This window comes from Lycium ferocissimum, chromosome 12 (assembly GCF_029784015.1).
Source record: "Lycium ferocissimum isolate CSIRO_LF1 chromosome 12, AGI_CSIRO_Lferr_CH_V1, whole genome shotgun sequence".
In the NCBI taxonomy this organism is placed as follows: Eukaryota; Viridiplantae; Streptophyta; class Magnoliopsida; order Solanales; family Solanaceae; genus Lycium; species Lycium ferocissimum.
Genome location: NC_081353.1, coordinates 32,072,177 through 32,093,247, shown reverse-complemented (window position 1 = coordinate 32,093,247; position 21,071 = coordinate 32,072,177). Strand labels below are relative to the sequence as shown.

Genomic DNA, 21,071 nt, shown 5'->3' with positions numbered 1-21,071 from the left:
CTGCATAGCGTTCCATGTGTTATTATTCACTACATAAGAATCCTTACGTTATTGTTCATCGCATAAATAATCTCCGCATTATAACCCCATATAAATAGCATGTGAAGCAAACGACCTCTTAGTTGGAAACAAATTTATAAGCATAACCAAAACCAGATTCCAAGTACCTTGAGGCACGGTAGAGGGGAAAAAGAGGACATGCTAAGCTCTACAAGCACTGTAAAAATTTGATGAAATAATTATTTACTTGTACTATAGAACTAGCAACTCTTAGTTTTTACAGATGACTTAGATGTTATTGAGTTGATATAAGTACAGATTGGCATCCTGCTACTAAAAAAGCTATTCTTAAATACAATTACATTAACCCAAAAAAAAAAAAAAAAAAAAAAAATCCCACATTCCCTTCCCGAAAACTTCCCCTCTTACAACACTCTATTATCTTTTAGAAACGCATTTGCCACATGTACAACGATGATCCTCAAGTGTAAGAATGTATCGCAGAGAAACATCAATCTCAGAATTGAGTCACCGTATCGATATCTACTAGTCATCAGCCTCAGCTGAAAAGTCAGGCTCTTCCGGTTTCTGTAACTTAGGCAATCTTACATCTTTAAGCTTTTGAGCTCCTCTTCTCGTGTTTGCAGCAAATCTTGAAGCCAATATTGTTACTCCGAGGTGTGATATTCTCGGGGACGGATTTGCGCTAGTGTTACCTTGATCTTGCTCCTCGTTTTGCTCTGTTTCATCGACCGTACTCTCATCCAGATTAAACGATTCCAGTGCTGCAAGATCTTTCGCCATGGTCCTCCGTTTGTGGCGCCTCCATGCAGCCTGTATGAAACACGCTGCCCACGTGCGCCAATGGTAAGAGTAGAACCGGAATGTATGCTGGAGCTTCTTGCTATGAAGGCGTCTGAATTGGTTGGCGACAAACTTGAGATCATCGGCTCCCAACGCGAACGCTTCCACTTCGACAAGCGCCCTGACTGTCCTGGTCGAAGAAGGCAAATTCACAGTTGATTTCGGAAGCAAAGCCCACGCGAGTAGCTCCTCACCGCAAAAATCTCCGGGCCTCAATGTAATAGAATTGAAGAAACCAGTCCGACCACCGTTCGTTGTAGAACTCTCGAGCCTACCTCTGATGATAAACAACATTTCCGTGACCGGATCTCCTTCACGGACGATATAAGTGCCTTCAGTGCTTAAGGACGAGACCAGACGTTCGCATATTGCATCAAGCAATTGATCATCCATTTGGGAGAAAAATGGAACCTAAAAAACAATTATAACAAAATAAGTGAAGATGAGCTTAAAATGCAAGGAAATGACGACGTGAATAATGCACATATAACAAAGTGCCAGAAAATGACAAAAATGGTCCCTTATGTTTGAGGGTAGGTTCAAATAGTCCCTTTTAGTATGCATTGAACAGTTTTGGTCCTTGAAGTTTTGCCAAAGTCCACTTTTAGTCTCAGCCAGATATTTTCACTGAACTCTGTATGTTAGATTTGACGGGAACTACGAAGAAAAAGGAAACTAGCGGGGACTCACATTCAGAGGTACAACTTTTTGTAGATTCAGCTATTTTTGATTTATTTCTAGAGTTTGGTGCAGCTCTTTGAGGTGGAATTTTTGCTATTTTTTGTATCATTTTAGTGTTTATGGTCAAGTCTCTCTCTTTTTCACTATTTCCGGTAAATAATGAACATAAATTGTTAAATATTTAGCAGAGACTAAAAGTGTTAACTTTTGGCAAACTTAAAGGACCAAAACTGTTCAATGCATACTTAATGGACTATTTTGAACCTACTTTGATCGAAAAGTGACAAAACAAAAATGTGTTTATATGTAAGTGGTAAGCCCTTTAAAAGATATGCAAGATACCAGGGCCATAAGGATGGTGTCATACAGATGCCAATTAAGAAGACTCAAGAAGTGGAAAATAAACCAACAATTTAAGTGTCTATCTTTTTAGAAGCCACCCTTCGGGCACATGCTTTTTGATAATTGTAGCAAATACTTGGGAAAGAGTCCGTCTGATCAAGGAAAATCATACCCGTCGGACAAGGTCCAGGCAAAGATGACGTTGGATGTCACGACGAAGATCAGTAGGCAGGCCATGCAAAATTGTCTCTTCATCTACTCCTCTAGTAGCAACCCATTTATATTGATCAAAACGCCTAACTCGTTTTCTCAAATCTTCTGGAAGTTGACGATGCTCCATCCACTCTTCAGTATCTCTTCTCTTGAGTCTCCATTCCTCGAGCCTCACCGTCAAAGACTGCAAGTATGTCTACATGCAAGGGAAAAAAAAAATGAAGGGTTAATATCTAAATATAATGATATGAGAAGAAGTTGATTACTAATTAAGAGTTTTAAAATTATTTATCATATAATAAACCAAAAAACTTCTACACGATACTACTAAAAATCAAATAAAATGTTACTCCCTCCGTCCCATAATAGGTATCACCTTAGCCAAAACACGCATATTAAGAAACCAATGATGCAATGTTAAGTTTACTAAATTACCCCTATATAATAAAAATAAATTACTTTTTTCCTCTTGATTAGAGCATGCACAAGTAATAAACCTTTTAACATTGGGAATCCAATAAAACCAAGTTACTATGAGCCTGTTTGGATGGGCTTAAAATAAGCAGCTTATAAGTTGGAAACAGCTTATAAGTCAAAAAAAAAAAAAGTTGGGGTAGGCTAATTTTTTTTTTTTTTGGCTTATAAATTGTTTTCAGCTTATAAGCTGCTTTAAATAAGATAAGTCAAATGGGCCCAATTATATTTTTGGGCTTATTTTATGCACAAAATGACTTTAAGCTAGCCAGTCAAACACTCAAAAAAGCTGAAAACAGCTTATAAGCAACTTATAAGCCAATCCAAACGGGCTCTATGTGCCTTTTCCAATCATCATTTAGATGTTACTTTAACTTGTCAGTTTTAGTCTAAGGGTAGAGTTGAAAAAACTAGCCAATTTATGTCTCGGATCTATCTTCAGGCAACAAATTAAACAGGGATGTAAACAAAAACACCTCAGTCATGAGTTTGAGAAGCTTTTGATATGACTGGAAGTGTCCTAAGAGAATCAATACCTCAAAGCAAAATCTTAAAAGTCTTCCTTCCCCCTAATGACACATTGTAAAACCATCTAAACCTTGTGTCATCATATGACTATATACTACTAAAATTGTTGGATAAACAAGGGGAAAATGGCCTTGAGTCGTGTAAAACATTGTCCTAAGAAACTATTTCAGTAGTGTGAAAGCTTTCCCAAAATTAAACAAGCCTTCCTCTATTAGATGGAACAGGAGAAACAAAATTTAGATAACAAACCAACCAAAGTACAAAAGAGAGTAAATAATAGAGCGATAATTATCTAATAATCAGTATCTCGATAATGAAGCCATTTACACACACACACACAAATATATATATATGGCGGCGGTGTAGTAGATAACAAATGAGATATTTTCTTATCCATGACACATTTTACGATGGCAAAGTACTTGGCAACGTTTGTCATTAAAAGATGAGGTGATAAATACACTTGTCTACCTTTCAATCGGCCAGTAGAAATTAACATTTTAAAAAATCTTTCGAAATATTTATTACAAACTGTTATTTTTCCAAATATCGGCATAATAGTCTTTGCATATGTGGCCTCTCAATCAAAATGACCACATAATCGTTCTAGCCAGAAAGGGCGTGACCAAAATGGGGACATTTAAGACAATTCACGTGGGTTATGAGGGTCCTACGGACACTTCCTAATTTTTTTGTGTCAATTATGCCTTCATGAGAAAGTTGGATGCAATTGAACTTCATTCTCTTTCATGCTTTATGTTTTCAATGCATAAAAAAAGTAAAATTTCTCTCTCTTCATGATACACTACCTAACTACCAAAATTTTGAATCCCGAACTTATCTTTCTTTTCTTATTTTTTACATAATATAAAGGGAAAAATCTTATACTTTTGATGATTATTAGGGATAGCGTTGAATTTTCTTTTGATTTTTTAGTTTTTGTTTATGGATTATGCCTAATTTATTAAATTCAGTTCAGATTTTCATTGGTATATTATCTAATTTATAAGAACTTTTAATCTATCGTATCAATAATTTTGTAGATTTAACAACGTAACAGGTTTCTAATGGCAAAAAATGATTTTTGCTTCTAAATATAAATTACTTTTCTTTATTCTTTATTTTGATTTTAAATGAATTTTAGGTTTGGCTGAACATAGTGGTTCTTTATTCTTTGAAAGTTACGGATTTTTTACTTTTGCTTTCTTTAATGTTATTGTTTTTTTTTATTAAGCATGTCTTATTAAGAGTGAATTCTCACCCTAGGTGAGAACTCTTTATTAAATTCAGTTTAGTGATGTGGTATAAATCGAATAAAGCACGAGAGGATACTTGAGCAGATTCAATTGGAGGGGATTTCAACCGGAACTAAATATAAGATTTTACACTATTATTAAAAAAAAAAAAAAATTGGTATCCAAAATTTTCGTAAGATAAATTCATTAAATGTGTTTCAGGAAGAGAGAGAAACTTTTACTTTTTTCTATGCATTGGAAACATAAAGCATCATTAACTTGATAGACTGAGAATGAAATTCAAAATTTGCATCTCACTTTTTCATGAAGGCTCCATAATACCCCCATAATCCACGTGAATTGTCTTAAATGTGCCCATTTTGGCCATTTTAGTCACGCCCTTTGTGGCCCGAACGATTTTTCCTTAAATATAGATTTTTATTAAGAGAGATAAAAATTCAACATTCAAAGCAAAATTCTACTTCTTTTTACTGAAAGACATTGTGGTCATTTTGATTGAGACCACGTATGCAATGACAACTATGCTTATATTAGGACATTTTGGACAAATAACAGTTTCTAATAATATTTTTAAAGATTTTTTACAGAGTTCAATTTTATTGATCAATTGAAAGATGATAGACAAGTCTCTTTATCACCTCATCTAGCATGTCTTTCCATCATGACATGTGGCACGATTAAGAAAATATCTCATTTGTTATCTTCAATATCGACATACTAGTGATTAGATAATTATCACTTTATCATAACCTACTCTCTTTCATACTTGTTGGTTATGTTATTTAAATTTAGTGTTCCCGTTTCTGTGATAGAGTAAATCTTGTTTAATCATTGATGAAACTTTCATACCTGCTGAAATAGTTTCTTAGGACAGTGCATTGCACGGTTCTAGCCCTATTTGTATTTTCCCATAAATAAATAACACTCATCTTCACTTTCTCCCTTGTTTCCTCCAAAACAACAACAACAACAACAACAACCACCCCGAGAAATCCCACAACATGGGGTCTGGGGAGGGTAGAGTGTACGCGGACCTTACTCCTACCAAGGTAGGACGGCTCCCTTGTTTCCTCCAATGATGATGCTAAATCAAACTGTGCCTCAGTCCCAAACAAATTAAGTAAGCTGAAACTACATTCTCAGTGACTATGTTTCCCATTTAAATACATCTTACTGAACATTATACAGAACAAAAAAATACAAGTTCTTTTCTACTGGCGTAAAGTCTCAGATAAGGCTAAAAAACTCATAGAAATTATAGCACCTACAGTAAATATACAAACAGGACTAAAATATATCCCCATAAATAAATGTCGCCTATATATATTTTTTTCTTCCATAATTATATTTCGCTAAGTCTACATCAAATCCAAGAAATTATCGGTCTTTAGAAACAACTTCCTAGTTCCTCCTATGTGATTTTAGGTCTACCTCGTCCCTTTTAACACTTCACTATAATTTCATTCCTATTGATTGGTGCATCTGGAAGTCGACGCTGCAGGATATGACCAAACTATTTCATGCTGACAAATTAAATTAGTTGTGTGAACTAGGAGTTGGATACTCTAGCAACGGTTATTATGTAAACCTTTATATTGTCAATATGCACTTAAAAACTGACACATCCCATTGGCATTCATGTGAAATTTATGCATGGAAAGAGGAATAATATAACTACGTCGATTACGAGCAAGTATAGATCGACTATATGAATTCTCAATTATATAGATCGACTATAAGATAATAATGTTTTCCTTGACTCTAGAAGTTCTCTTTGTTTTCTATTGGCATATAAATCTACAAAGATGAATCATATTTGCAGAAAAATCACCAATCAAGCAGAATCTTGCATATATTAAATCAAGAACAGCAACTATAACTGTCTGTAAGTGTTGGTCAAGATGTCAAGATCATGCAGATAATAAACAGTCAAGAAAAAGAATTACAAGGTCTAATAAAACAAGTTCATACGGAGGGAGAACGAATCGCAGCAGAGCCTTTGACTTACCTGCATATTCCCGATAAGGTGTGCGAACAAAACCAGACCCACAATTGCAATGAGTATAGCAAAGGATGTCTCCCCGATAAATGTACTCGTCGTCAAATTCTGCCCGTAAGAACTGTAACACAAGAAAAGGAAAAATTTGAAGTTCAGAACTTCCTTTCAAATGACTCACTAAAAGTTGAATTAGAAAGGCAACTGGCACATTTACTCTCCCAATGTAATTACATGCTTAAGAACCTTTTTCCACAATATTGCAAAAATTACCAATATTGAGTAGTATCGTATTGGAGTAAGTTAGATGTGTTTAGACAGGCTGAACAATAGTAAGTGGGGTAGATTGTTAAAGAGCTATGATATCAAGCTCAAAGTAATTAAAAAAGCATTAGTTGTTGAAAAAGTATTAACTCAAGTCCAAAAAAATCAAAACAGTACTAGATAATGGAATTTTTGGACTGTTAGCGGGTTCAATACATGCCAAAGGAGCAAATATCCATTCGCTGCACATGCGATTACTTGTTTTATGTTTCTTCTTTATTTTTTTGAAGTAATTGATGTAGGGTCCAGGGCTCTAGGCACTAACATTAGCATAGCCCGTAGCATATCCTAACTTAGTTCATTAATTCGTATTATATGCAAATAATGCTTCTTAGTTCATTAAAGTAATATTTCTATAATGTATAAAATGTAAATTTATTTGTCTTTTTCCTCCGTGTTTTGTATACATGAAGGTTAGGTTGATTTTATTTTATTTATTTACTATATTTTTTCTTATTCTGTTTTTGTTTTGTTTGTGGTGTTTCAAAATTGCTACAATTTTATCGTTATTAGCTGATTATTAGTGTGAAACATAAAAATTTAAATTGAAGACTCAAGGAAAATTTTCAATGTGTGTGTGTGTGCGCGCGCGTACATATATATGACCCTATGTTGCTTGGACCCATTAAAGATGTCAACGAGTGTGTGCGTTGGATTCTCCAAAAGTAGTGCCTTTTGGAAGATCCGACACGGGTGCGACAATATTGTTGGAGAGTCTGAGCAACATAGTTGAACCCGCTTGAACAAAATCCTGGGTCCGCCACTGGACATAGGACAGTTATCCATCTTATAAAAGGGATCGCATAAACTAAAAACTAAACAGATAAATGGTGAAGCAAATTAGAACTGAGGAAATATAATATATGCTACTTGGTACCTCGACTAATTCCCCCAGGATACCAGCCACCTCCGACCAACAACAGGTATCAAGTAACTTTGTCTACCAAAGCTTGGACAGATGGGAAGAAATCACCTAGCGTTTTTGTCTCTGTTGGGATTTGAACCTGAGACCTCATGGTTCACAGCCACTTCATTGACCACTAGGCCACACCCTTGGGTGCTTAGAGTGCATTTTGAGTGCTTAAATTTTTCTCTAAGATCCTAGATTTGTTTACTCCATTTTATATATGGAGTATGTAGAAAGTAAGGCAAACAAATCACTTAAGCTGTTGAGATCCCCAAGCACAAATTCAAGCTATTGTACTAAATTCCATTAGGAAATTTTCTTAAAATAACCACTTTTTAAGAGCACTTTCAATAAATTACAGCCAAAAACACTAGATAAAAACATTATAAATGACATCATTATTTTGTCCAACCACATAGGAAAATTACCTCAGTTGTTGTAAACCCCACCACAAGCAATAAAAGTACTTAGCCATAAAACTTGAGGAGACAACATCCTTTTTAACTGCGCTTTCAAATATTCCGTATTTGAAAGTACTACTCCCATCAGGATCACAACTTTCAAATACCTTGGTGATATTTGCCCAACTCTTACGAGCATTTTGGTCGAAAGTATCACAATCCAAATAGCGAAGCATGCACTGCGTAGATTTGTTTTCATTTCGGCATATTGATTTCCAGCAAGAAGTATATCGATCAACTGACAGCAAATACCATGCTGCCCCTATAACCTAAAGAAAAAGCAAGAAAAACATATAGCATGTCGTTATATCCAACTCTCGAAAAGAAAACAAGAAAGGAAGGGAAAAAAAGAAAAGGAAATCACTAGCATAACAGCAAGAAAATGACAAACATGGTCCCTAATCTTTGGTAGTTGGGTCAACTTAGTCCCTTGGGTATTAACTAAGCAGTTATAGTCCTTTAAGTTTGCCAAAAGTGAGCACTTTGGTCTCCGTCAAATAACTCTGACCGTTAAATTCAACCAGAACTATGTAAAGAAGAATTTAACCCAAAGCACCATATATTTCCGTCAAAATTACAGAAACCACAACATAAAAAACTACACCAGACACAACAATAGATCAAAATGCACCAGATTCTTGAAATAGATAAGAAATAACATAAACTACAAAATATGTACTTCTAAATGTGAGTTCCTGTTAAATATTTTTTATTTTCACAGTTCCAATTAAATTTAACAATCACGGTTTGGCAAATATCTGACAAAGACCAAAAGTGCTTACTTTTAGCAAACATAAAAGACCAAACTACTCGAGTGATTCTTAAGGTACGATTTTGAACCTACAACCAAAGATAAGGAACCCCTTTTGTGAGGCCCACAGGTTAATACGGCAACTAACCAGACTTTTAAAGCATCAATTCTGAAAACAAAGTTGTTGGAGCTACATACATGACTTGCCAGCATGTAGAGAAGTAGATTATATGCAGCCCCTGCCCAAGCAGTTTTTGTGACAACTCCAGTTGCTTTGATAATCTGCAAACTTAATGGGAATATAAGATACAATCTGGGAACGTATTGGAGTAGGACAATCAACGCAAGGGCATTATTGTTATGATTAGCGTGCTGGTTTCTCGTCACTGGTATAATAAACCAGATAACCATCTGCAAGAAAGATTATTTCATCAAAAAATGAGAGAAACTTGAAAGCAATGAATGACTGATGAGATTTAAACTAGAATTTTCTTGACATGTAAAACTACCAACTTAAGCCACTTACAGATAATGTTAAATTATTTAAAAGTATGCTCTCTCTCTAACAACTGGACATAATATAATTAATTATTTAAAAGTATGCTCTACCTAACAACTACTTGTAGTATTTAATCCGGTGTTTATAGTGAGGTTGCATGTTAGCATGGTGGAGTCTATTTACTTCATCCAATCAAAAAAGAGCCTTTACATTAAATCTTTTCTTGATTCACAACAAATATCACCTACCCAATGCATCATTGAGCAGCCATTAAGAGCCCGTTTGGATTGGCTTATAAGTTGCTGAAGCCAATCACGGTTTGAGTGTTTAGCTGGCCAGCTTATAAGCCATTTTGTGCTTAAAATAAGCTCAAAAAAAAAATTTGGGCCCGTTTGGCTTAGCTTATCTAAAGCAGCTTATAAGCCAAAAAAAAAATAAGTTGGGCTACCCCAACTTTTTTTTTTTTGGCTTATAAGCTGTTTTCAGCTTATAAGTTGCTTTTTTTAAGCCCATCCAAACAGGCTCTAAGAAGCATGTTTGCATTGGGACTAAACTACATCATTATATCTCTAATGTGCCAATCTTTTGAGACAGCATCCCACTTGGATTTTTTCCATTTCAATGTATTATTGGTGTATTTTGAATTTTAGCTTCTGCTTTGTAAACAATTCTGATAATTGAATGTCAGTTCCAACTTCATCAACTTATGTCTTAGTCTATCATCGAATTACATTTGCTTTATAATAAATACCCCTATTGTTCTATCATAATCATACTATAAATATCAATAAAATGTTATAATCAACCATTAAGGTGGGTACAATCCCTGGGTAAATACCCCTATTGCATGTGAATTCAAAAAATTGTCATCATTACAATCCAAGAAGGCTGAAAAACCGTCTAAACAGGTCTATCCACAAAGTAACTAGACACCCCAACATTTACGGCTTCTTGTAAACACAACCCACGCATCGTTTCCACATCAGCCAACCCTTCCCTTTCCCCTCCCCTTAGGTCTATATATCACGATATATCTCTATACTCGAAAAGAAAAAACTTTGAACACTTCATCTCTGCCGAAAATGACAAAACAAGTTCAAGCCCGACCACCAAGACCCAACCGTCACCACCGCTACCAAGCTCCAATCCCATACGTTCTCCTACTGCGAAACGACTACAAATGTCTTTTCAGGGGGGCTCGGCAAAGACCGAGCCCAGCTCGATATGAATCTCTGGCATATTACACACTTTTTGCGTGTGATTCTAGAGAGGCTCGACATTGAACCTGATGATCTCATCACATCCCCGTAGTCTAGTTTTTGTTATTATGTATTTTTGCAAAGCTTTCACTTATGAAAGTAGTAGATGAAAACTTTTAGACGTTCATAGATGAAAGCTTTATGATGTATTTAAGTTTGGAGGATGAAATCAATGGAAATTGTGTTTTGTACATCTCACATTCTCATTTGTCTTTCCTATCTATATAACTAAGATAATATTTTTAACCAACTACAAAACCAAATTTCCCTTGTGTATCCCATAAAAGTACACTTTACAAGGATGTTGACTGTTGACCATTCAGTATTATAAAAACTATTTAAGATTATAAGTAAACAATTTATTTGAAAATCTTTCTTAGAACATGCCCTGAGTTTTTGATAAATTGTTGCTGAAAAACAGAAGATACATGAGCCCGCCACGAGGAGATGAAAATAGGGGTGGTGAGAACATGGGAGAATATACCTTTAGCTTTGCTATTCTTTTTTCCTCTTGTTATGTCATAAACATAAGTCTGATTTTTTGAGTCAGGGGTCTATCGGAAACAACCTCACTGCCCGTCACAAGGTAGGGGTAAGGTCTACCTACACTCTACCCTCCCTAGACCCCACCTGGTGGAGCATACTAGGTATGTTGTTGTAAACATGCCTGATTGATCTGGTAGTTTAATCGACCATATCAGACCACTGAGAACCTAGTAATCCGCCAACAAGCAGATCCACCCCATTGCAACTCCAGTCCTGTCCCCTAACCCCTTGGCAAGGGATTTTACGCACACCATAAAGCAGACAGCTTACCACTCTAAAAGAGCCTTACTCGCACTAGAGACAACTTATGAAACTAAATCGAACGCCAATTAATACTCATGGAATGAAATACATAAAATGAACATAATACGGACAACAAAAAAGCCTCTACCTTACAAAGGTAGGGGAAAGGTTTGCGAACACCCCACCCTCCCCAGACCCCACTTGTGGACTATACTGGGTATGTTGTGTTGTTGTAATATGGACAACAATGCCGGAGAAAAAATAAAGCAACGTTTGGACCTTGTATATCTAAACATAGACATGAAACTAATCAGACAACATTAAATGATAAATGCACAAAAAGCTAAAGAATAAGAAAAGGAAATCTCAAAGTTACTGTTACCACTATAGAACTCTTTGCAGAAAACGGAACACACATAGTTTACATAAGAAAGAGGAGCACATCAACACAACAGCAATTCAAATTACTTGGTTAATGTTGCAACATTATCAATTTTAAGCAGGGCAAAAGACCTTCTGTACCTATTACTCCCTCCGACCCAATTTATGTGACGCGCTTTCCTTTTTAGTCAGGCCAAAAAGAATGACACCTTTCAATATTTAATAACAATTTAACTTTAAACTTCCCATTTTATCCCTACTGAAATGACTTAATGCCACACAAACATCTATGATTTGTTCTAGACCCACAAGTTTCACAAGTCTTTCTTTAATTCTTAAACTCCGAGCCCAATTAAACACCTTCACGTGAATTGGGACGGTGGGAGTATTTGCTTTTGATAAATTCTCAAAAACTCTCAGTAAGTACAGAAGCTGGTGAAATGGTTATAAGGTAAAAAGCTTCTAGCAGAACAACATACCTGAGGCAAAGGAAGAGTTGCAATCAGATCGATGAAAAAGTCCGATCTTAAATATCTTCGAGCAATCTTTCCAGGGTCCATAACAAGCTCACCCTTCCCAAATACCCTTGTATTCGGGGCAATATAAGCAGTCCGGAACTTAATCACCACATGTAACAGATAGAAAAAATCTGCTATAGTTCGGAAAATGGTGGCAACAATTCGCAAATTCAAATCAGTTTTCACACAACTCGACTCTTTAGTTCCTTGTATGATAGGCAAAAAGAAATATAACGGGTCGACAAACAATGCTAGCAAGCAGGATATAATAAAAATCCTATTCCATTGGATTACAATATCGCTTCCTGGATCAAGTATTCGATTCCTCCACGACTCGTGCTCCTCAGGATACACCTTTTTAGGCCTCCCAAACTTAAGGGTATTTGTGCCTTTTTCATATCTGCCATCAGAGTTCAATAACGGAGATGAAAATTTATAGCCAGAAGATGATTTCTCTAGGTTTGAATTGTCTGTTTTTCCTCCCAAAAAACTACCCTGTTGCTTTTCACCAGAGTAGAACCTAAAAATGCATAAATCAACTATGAGCAAAGCAGGAAAGTCCTTAATTATGATAAAAATTCCAGTAATCAACTATGAGCAAAGATGAAATTAAATACAAAAATCTCAATATCTTGTATCCACATTATGAAAATACATACTCCTAATAGCCAAAAAAAGTAACATAAAAATCCAATCTTTAAATAGCCAAAGTTCTTATCTCTGCAATATATCACATAAAAATCTCTTTTTTATCAAGTTATTACACAAAAAATGGGCAAAAGCTGAAAATAAATACAAAAAACTCAATATCTAGTGTCCAGAATAAGAATCTCAATATCTAGTGTCCAGAATAAGAAAAAAAACACTCCTAATAGCAAAGAAGCAAAAAAATCCAATCTTTAAACACCCAAAGCTCAAATTTTAGCAATATATCACCCAAAAAGATCTCTTTTTTATCAAATTACTACACAAGAATTCACCAACTCACACAAACTAAGCTAAACAACAATCAAAAACAGAAAAAAACAAAACCCCAAAACAAAAAATCTGATCTTTAAGCACCCAAAATTCTTATCTTTGCAATATATCACCCAAAAAGATCTCTTCTTTATCAAATTACTACACAAGAATTCACCAAATCACACAAACTAAGCTAAACAGCAATCAAAAACAGAAAAAAAACAAAACCCCAAAACAAAAAAATCTGATCTTTGAGCACCCAAAATTCTTATCTTTGCAATATATCACCCAAAAAGATCTCTTTTTTATCAAATTACTACACAAGAATTCACCAAATCACACAAACTAAGCTAAACAGCAATCAAAAACAGAAAAAAAACAAAACCCCAAAACAAAAAAATCTGATCTTTAAGCACCCAAAGTTCTTATCTTTGCAATATATCACTAAAAAAGATCTCTTTTTTTATCAAATTATACCACAAAAATTCACCAAATCACATAAACTAAGCTATACAACAATCAAAAACAGAAAAAAACAAAACCCCAAAACAAAAAAATCTGATCTTTAAGCACCCAAAGTTCTTATCTTTGCAATATATCACTAAAAAGGATCTCTTTTTTTTATCAAATTATACCACAAAAATTCACCAAATCACATAAACTAAGCTAAACAACAATCAAAAACAGAAAAAAACAAAACCCCAAAACAAAAAAATCTGATCTTTAAACACCTAAAGTTCTTAACTTTGCAACATATCACTAAAAAAGATCTCTTTTCTATCAAATTACTACACAAGAATTCACCAAATCGCACAAACTAAACTAAACAACAATCAAAAATAGTAAAAAAGATAAAACCCCAAAACAAAAAAATTATATACTACCTTACAAACAATAAACTAAATTATATCACCAGCAAAAAAATCAGCATTTTCACACTGCAGAACATAGGGTAAATCCCAAAAGAAAATAAATTTATGTAAAAACAAAGAAAAGTAGGCAAAAATCTCAATATCGCATACTCCTAATACCAACAAAGTAACATAAAAATCTGATCTTTAAATACCCAAAGTTCTTATCTTTGCAATATATCACCAAAAAATCTCTTTTTTATCAAATTATTACACAAAAAAATGGGCAGAAGCTGAAAATAAATACAAAAAAACTCAATATCTTGTATCCATTCCTAATAGCAATAAAGAAGCAAGAAAATCCAATCTTTAAACACCCAAAGTTCAAATCTTTGCAATATATCACTAAAAAACATCCTTTTTTTAATCAAATTATAACACAAAAATTCACCAAATCACACAAACTAAACTAAAGAACAATCAAAAACATAAAAAATAAAAAATAAAACTTATGTTTAAGCTCCCAAAGTTCTAATCTCTTCAATATATCACTAAAAAGATCACTTTTTTTACAAATTACTACACAAGATTTTACCAAATCACACAAACTTAGCTAAACAACAATCAAAAACAGTAAAAAAAAAAAATCCCAAAACAAAAAAAATATCACTTACCTTACAAACCTCTCTTTCTTTAGCTCCATACCAAGAAGAGTAACAAAAATATCACTAAAAAGATCTCTTTTTTATCAAATTATAGCATAAAAATTCACCAAATCACACAAACTAAGCTAAACACCAATAAAAAAACAGTAAAAAAAAAAAATATTACTTACCTGACAAACCTCTCTTTTTTCATCTCCATACCAAGAAGGGTAACAAAAAAAAAAATCAAGAATAGGGTTTTTTAAATTCTTTTTACTCTTTTCATTTTTTTTCTAATGTGTGAACACTACACAAGTCTTCAATAAAAGTGGTCAGAAAAAAACAGTGAACTATATTTAAAATACCCAAAATACCCTTTAATCAAGAATCTAAAAAAAAAAAAATTTAAAAAAAAACATTCTTGAAAAAAAGTACATTATGTGTTAAGATTTGCAGAGTTATGTAAGAGTGAATGAGAGTAGTCAGTGATTGGTTTCTTTACATTTGGAAGATTTCAAAGTAATTAATTTTTAATTTAATAAATAAGAGTTAGCTGTTAAGTACTAGAGTATTAAATTGTGGAGTTAATTAAGGGTGTAGATGTAATTAGTCAATAAATGTTGACCAGAACAGGACTATAATGAAATTGCTTTTTCATGTGAAGTTATATTCATTTGTGGGTCCCAGCGAAATTCTCATTTTTAAAAACAAAAATTCCAATTGGCTGCTACATGTCCCACAAGTGGAGCTATCTAATCCCTCCGTCTCATAATAAGTGTCACCTTACTCAAAAACACGCATATTATTAAGAAATTAATAATATAATGTGAAATTTATTAAATTATCCCTATATAATAAAAATAAATTACTTTTACCTTTTGAATAGAGTATGTACTAGAAGTAAACCTTTTGACATTGAGAATTCAGCAATACTAAGTTATTATGTGATTTTTTCAATTATTATTTAGATGTTACTTTATTATCTAAGGGTAGAGTTGGAAAAAATAAGTCAATTTATATTTTGGTTTTCTAAGATGACACTTAGGGTGTGTTCGGTATGGAGGAAAACATTTTCCAGGAAATATTTTCTAATTTTCTCATGTTCGTTTGGTCAAAAATTTTGAAAAATATTTTCTTTTGGAAAACATTTTCCTCAAAATTGGGGAAAATGATTTCCCTAATAAAAGTAGGGAAAACAAGTTCACAAGTTTATTCCACCAAACCCCAACCACTCCGAACCCCCCACCCACTTCACCCCACCTCCACCCACCACCCCATCCCTCCCCTTACCCCCTCCCAAAAATAAAAAAATTTTGGAAAAAAAGTTTTGACACTATTTTTGATTTTTTACACCCCCACCCAAACCCGCACCCCACCCTCCCAAATATTTTTTTGAAAAAAAAAGTTTGACATTTGTTTTGGTTTTTTACACCCCACCCTAACCCACCCCCGCACCCTACGGCCCACCCCACTCCTCACCCCCACCATACCCCAACCCGCACCCCTACCCCCGAGTAAAAAAAATAATATTTTTTGAAAAAAAAGTTTTGACATTTTTTTTTTTTTTACCCCAACCCCCCCCCCCCGCTGCACCCTACCCCCCCTCAAAAAAAAAATTGAAAAAAAGTTTTGACATTTGTTTTGGTTTTTTGCACCCCACCCCGAACCCTACCCCCCCCCCCGAGCAAAAAAAACGAATATTTTTGAAAAAAAGTTTTGACCTTTTTTTTTTTTGGTTTTTTGCACCCCCAGCCCCCACCCCACCCCACACCCAACCCCCCCCCCCCCCAAAAAATATTTTTTTTGAAAAAAAAAGTTTTGGCATTTGTTTTGGTTTTTTGCACCCCACCCCACCCCGCACCCTACCCCCACCGTACCCCCACTCCGCACCCTTACCCCCCTCCCCCCCCCCCCCCCCCCCCCCCCCGCAAAAAAAAAATAATATTTTTGAAAAAGAAGTTTTGATTTTTTTTTGGTTTTTTACCCCCAACCCCCCACCCCACCCCCCACCCTACACCCCCCCCAAATATTTTTTTTGAAAAAAAAGTTTTGACATTTGTTTTGGTTTTTTAACCCCACCCCCCACCCCCCTCCAAAAAAAAATTGACAATATAAAAATTGAATGTTTGCATGGTTAAAAATTAAAACTTTTGGAGAGGGTGATGGGGGTATTAGGGTGGGGGTGGGGGTGGGTGGTGAAAAGATTTTTTTTTTTTGGGGTAGGGGATGTCTGGGGTGTAGAAACTACAAAAGACAATAAAAAACTTCAAAAAAAATGTTGGGGTTGGGGGTATGGGGTTGGGTTGGAGTTGGTGAGGGTTGGGGGTGGGGGTGCAGAAAACAAAACAAAAAAATCAAAAGAAATTTTTTTTGGAGGGGGGGGGGGGGCATAGGTGTGTGGGAATGGGGTGGGGGTGGGGGTATGGGGTTGGGTTGGAGTTAGTGAGGCTTGGATGAGTATTTTCCGGAAAACGTTTTCTATCAACCAACGAATGAGAAAATAAGTAAGAAATTCACTTATTTTCCACTACCCAAACGAACATGAGAAAATAAGTGGAAATTCACTTATTTTCTAGGAAAACATTTTCCTCCATACCGAACACACCCTTATTGTGGGAAAAATTCTTTTGGCTAAGGTGACACTTATTATGGGACAGAGGGAGTACAATATATTCTTAGTAGGTGTTTGGACATGCGGTTTGAAATCACGAGATGAAACCAGCGTTTGGATATGCATTTCACCTCATGGTTTGAAACTCCAAATCATCTAAAAAGGCATGCTTTGGGGTTTCAAACCATGGTTTCAAAAAATTTAAATATAAAACTTGACCTATAAGTTTATATTTAAAAAAAAAAACCATAAGTTGGTAAATATTTTTAAAAATTACTCCCGCCAACCATTTACCAACCTCATTAACTTTCACGAACCTTTATTTATGTCTACCATGTGGGAGAATTGTATTAAAGAGTAGTTACATCACTATTCATGTTAATTTTTTATTTTTTATCGAACTGAAGTTTGATCAATTGATGTTGTATTTTTTAGAAAGGTCTTCTAGTAGCGTATTAATTTTATTATGAACTATGACTTGCTCATTTGGTACGATTGTATAAGAATTGAGAATGTTCTGATAGTTTTCACAACTTGTAGGATTTTTATGTCTATAAAAGAAAATACAACTTAAGATATCCAAATGACATGTCCAAACATGGTTTTAAACCATGGTTTCAAACCATGTCCAAACGGCTCTTTTCCTTAGACTATGTCCAACCCAACACCATTACTTACACCAAATGCTATTTTGGTGTAATATTTTGTGTTTTGATACTTCAACCCAACACCATTTTGGTGTGTGAATAGTATTACACCAAATTTGGTGTAACACTATTCATCAACGCCATTACTATTCATCAATATTTTATGAGAGCAATATACTAATCCTGGAAGTTGAATATTTATGTAGAAATTAATTTTTTTTTAACCACGATGTAATATTTATTTGATTATATTTTATCAATGATTTCACTTTTATTTGAATTATACATTAATATGTATAATGTATAATATTTGCTTACAATTTATATTATTTAAAAATTTATGGTATAAAATAATTCTATATTAAATGGTTATATAAGAAAGGAATATGAATTATATGGGATGAATATGTAAAAAGAAAAAAAGAAAGGATTTGTTTTATCAAATAAAAAAATAAAATTTAAATAAAAGAAACTAATATAATATAGAAGGGAGAGAAGAATATAAAAGGGATATTCTTTTTTGATGTAAAAAATAGTGTAATAAGTTGGAGTTAATTTCCACCATTTTGATGTAAAAAATAGTGTAATGGGTTGGAGATTCCCTTATAATGGAAAAAATAGAATTCATGTCTTCTAGATATTTTCAATTTTTTTTTCTAATTGATAAAATTATCACTAGAGGATTATACATAATTTTTCAGAAAAGAGACATTTTTGAATCCTTAATTGTAAAGTTGTGGATAAATATGTGTAAATCTTCTTTATAACCTTTAAGATAGGAGGAGCCAGCTCAACACCTGAGTACTAAAAATTAGGACAGAAATTTTAAGGATACTCGACTAGCAGTCAGAGGCGGAGCCAAGATTTGAAGTTTGTGGGTTCGGAATCTTTAATTCATTTAAGTTACTGGGTTCTAAAGTAACAATTTATACCTATTCAATGAATTTTTCAAGACAAATACAAAATTTGAACTAAAGTTATTTTGGGTTATTGAACCTAAAATATCTTTGGCTCTTCCTATTAACATAATAGCAGTATGCATACACGCCACTCATTAGGCATTTCCTGCTTATATTATTCTTGCTTGATCTTCACACTTCTATATAAAATGAATTCCATTGGCATGACAATTCTTTCTTGGTGCTTAACGGATTCGATAGTTTTGCAATCATCTCCCACGAATCAAGAGATTGTTATCTACATATTGGAGATCATTTCTAATCTTGTTAACTAGTCGTTGGACTACATCGATCTAGTATAAAAGGTACTCCCGTCTAATGGCTGGGGACATCGAATGTATATCATACATCTATAAGATTTTGACTTGTCTGCATGATTTCATAAGCTATACTCTAGTTTCTATTTTTGGCTCCTAATTAATTTCGATGTTTAAGGGATATAAACGGCGGTTAAGACTAGATAAATACTCTTAGAATTGAAGTTATTAAATATTTTTCTACACAATAATCAACATGAGTAAAAGATAATATAATATGAATTAATGCTAGTAATAAATTAGTATGTTAGATTAACAATAAACAGTACGAAGTTCGATGATGCGCAGGCTATAGTCAAAGAGGATCGCATTGATTATCCTAGATATCTTAAAAAGAGTAAAACATCTACTAATGTATCTGAACAAATTAAAAGATGATGCAGAATATACTAAGAAACTAAGAAAAATATAGAAAAAGGACAAATATCTTGTTGCCTCCTAAAGGTTTTTTTTAAAAAATAAATTATTTTTCGTTGGTGTTCGGTATACATTTTAGGGTCCGACTAATCCTAATTTGCACTAGAAAATCTCACTTTTGGAGATAAAATGCTCCCTATTAAAGTGGTTTCATTTTCTAAGCTTGAACCCCATACTCTAGCTAAGAAAGGGAGATACTTATCATCTTACCACAACTTTTGGTGGTGTTGCTTCGTAAAAAAAAATGACATTTTCACTACCTAAAGTACAAATAAAAAAAAAAAACAATGATCAAAGAGGGTTGTAGTGAGTGGTGTACTCCATATTTAACTAGAGATTTTGATTTCGAACACTAGGTATAAAGCCGCCTTTGATAAAGAGCGTTTATCCCCTAATGTGAAAATTTTTCGGCGCGAATTTGAATTTGGTCCGGTCCTAATACGGATGCTGTACATAGAAACACAAACTCGATGAAAGAAATCTTGGGATACTAACATAATTAATTCAAGATCCGGATCCTTTAATTTTTCACTTTTTTTTTTTTAAGAAAAGCTAGTGTAGTAGGCATTTGGATATAAATATGGTGATATTTGACATTTCTTTGCGTGGATTGCCCTTCAAATTGGTGGTTTTTAATTTTTGTCCCTCAAATTAGTTTTTTTTAATTTTTGTTCTTCGCCTAAAAATTCATGAGAGTTAATTACCGCGTTAAGGGAGTATTTAATTATGGAGTTAATTAAGGGTGCAGATGCAATTAGTCAAAAAATGTTGACCAGAACAGGACCATAATGAAATTGCCTCTTTTTTTAAAACTGTTTTTTATTCATGTAGAGTCATATTCATTTGTGGGTCCCAGCAGAATGTTATTTTTTAAAGAAAAAAATTCCAATTGGCTGCTAGTTGTCCCACAAGGGGAGCTATCTTCTTTTCTTTGTTAATCTTAATTTTCCTCATAATGGAAATAACAGAATTCATGTCTTCCACATATTTTGAGCTTTTTTTTCTTAGTAGATAAAATTATCACAAAAGAATTATACTTTAGGGTTCAGTAAAGAGACTTTTTTGTATCCTTATTTGTAAATTTCTGTATGTGAAAATCTTCTATTATGTTGAAAAAGAAAAAAAAATGCGAGTCGGCTCAACACATGAATACTCAAAATCAAGACACAAGTGCCAAGATACTCGACTAGTAGTCAGAGGCGGATTCAGGATTTAAATTTTAGGGGTTCAAGATTTAGATTTTAAGTATTAAACCCATTATATTTTTTAAGTTCTGGGTTCATATCTACTATTTATTACAATTTTAATAATTTTTACACATAAATTTACGCTCCGCGTCGAAAGTTGAGGATTCAATTGAACCCCAACTTACCATGCTAGATACGCCCCTGCTTGTAGTGTGCATATGTGTCACTCATTAGG

General features: G+C 34.0%; 1 protein-coding gene across 2 annotated transcripts; it reads right to left on the bottom strand.

Moving 5' to 3' along the window:
- Positions 1 to 226: 226 nt before the first annotated feature.
- On the bottom strand, positions 227 to 15,040 carry LOC132040984 (cyclic nucleotide-gated ion channel 17-like). Of its 2 annotated transcripts, none has more exons than XM_059431695.1 (7): positions 14,890 to 15,040; positions 12,205 to 12,763; positions 8,996 to 9,208; positions 8,014 to 8,315; positions 6,367 to 6,478; positions 2,060 to 2,296; positions 227 to 1,275 (listed from the first exon to the last, which is right to left on the bottom strand). In XM_059431695.1, exons 1-7 carry the CDS (start codon positions 14,916 to 14,918, stop codon positions 547 to 549), a joined length of 2,181 nt encoding a protein of 726 aa, XP_059287678.1. In that variant the 5' UTR covers positions 14,919 to 15,040; the 3' UTR covers positions 227 to 546. The 2 variants fall into 2 exon arrangements, with proteins under 2 accessions (XP_059287678.1, XP_059287679.1); XM_059431696.1 differs by lacking the exon at positions 14,890 to 15,040 and adding an exon at positions 14,729 to 14,772.
- Between the last annotated feature and the right edge of the window lie 6,031 nt (positions 15,041 to 21,071).

Bases quoted from the DNA above. Each gene is read 5' to 3' on its own strand.
- LOC132040984 (XM_059431695.1), bottom strand. From the start codon at position 14,918: ATGGAGATGAAAAAAGAGAGGTTTGTCAG. The intron at 2,297-6,366 runs GTAAGTCAAAGG...CCTTGCATGTAG, and splicing joins ACCTTATCGGGAATATGCAG to ACATACTTGCAGTCTTTGAC. The intron at 1,276-2,059 runs GTATGATTTTCC...ATTGTTTTTTAG, and splicing joins GCCTGGACCTTGTCCGACGG to GTTCCATTTTTCTCCCAAAT.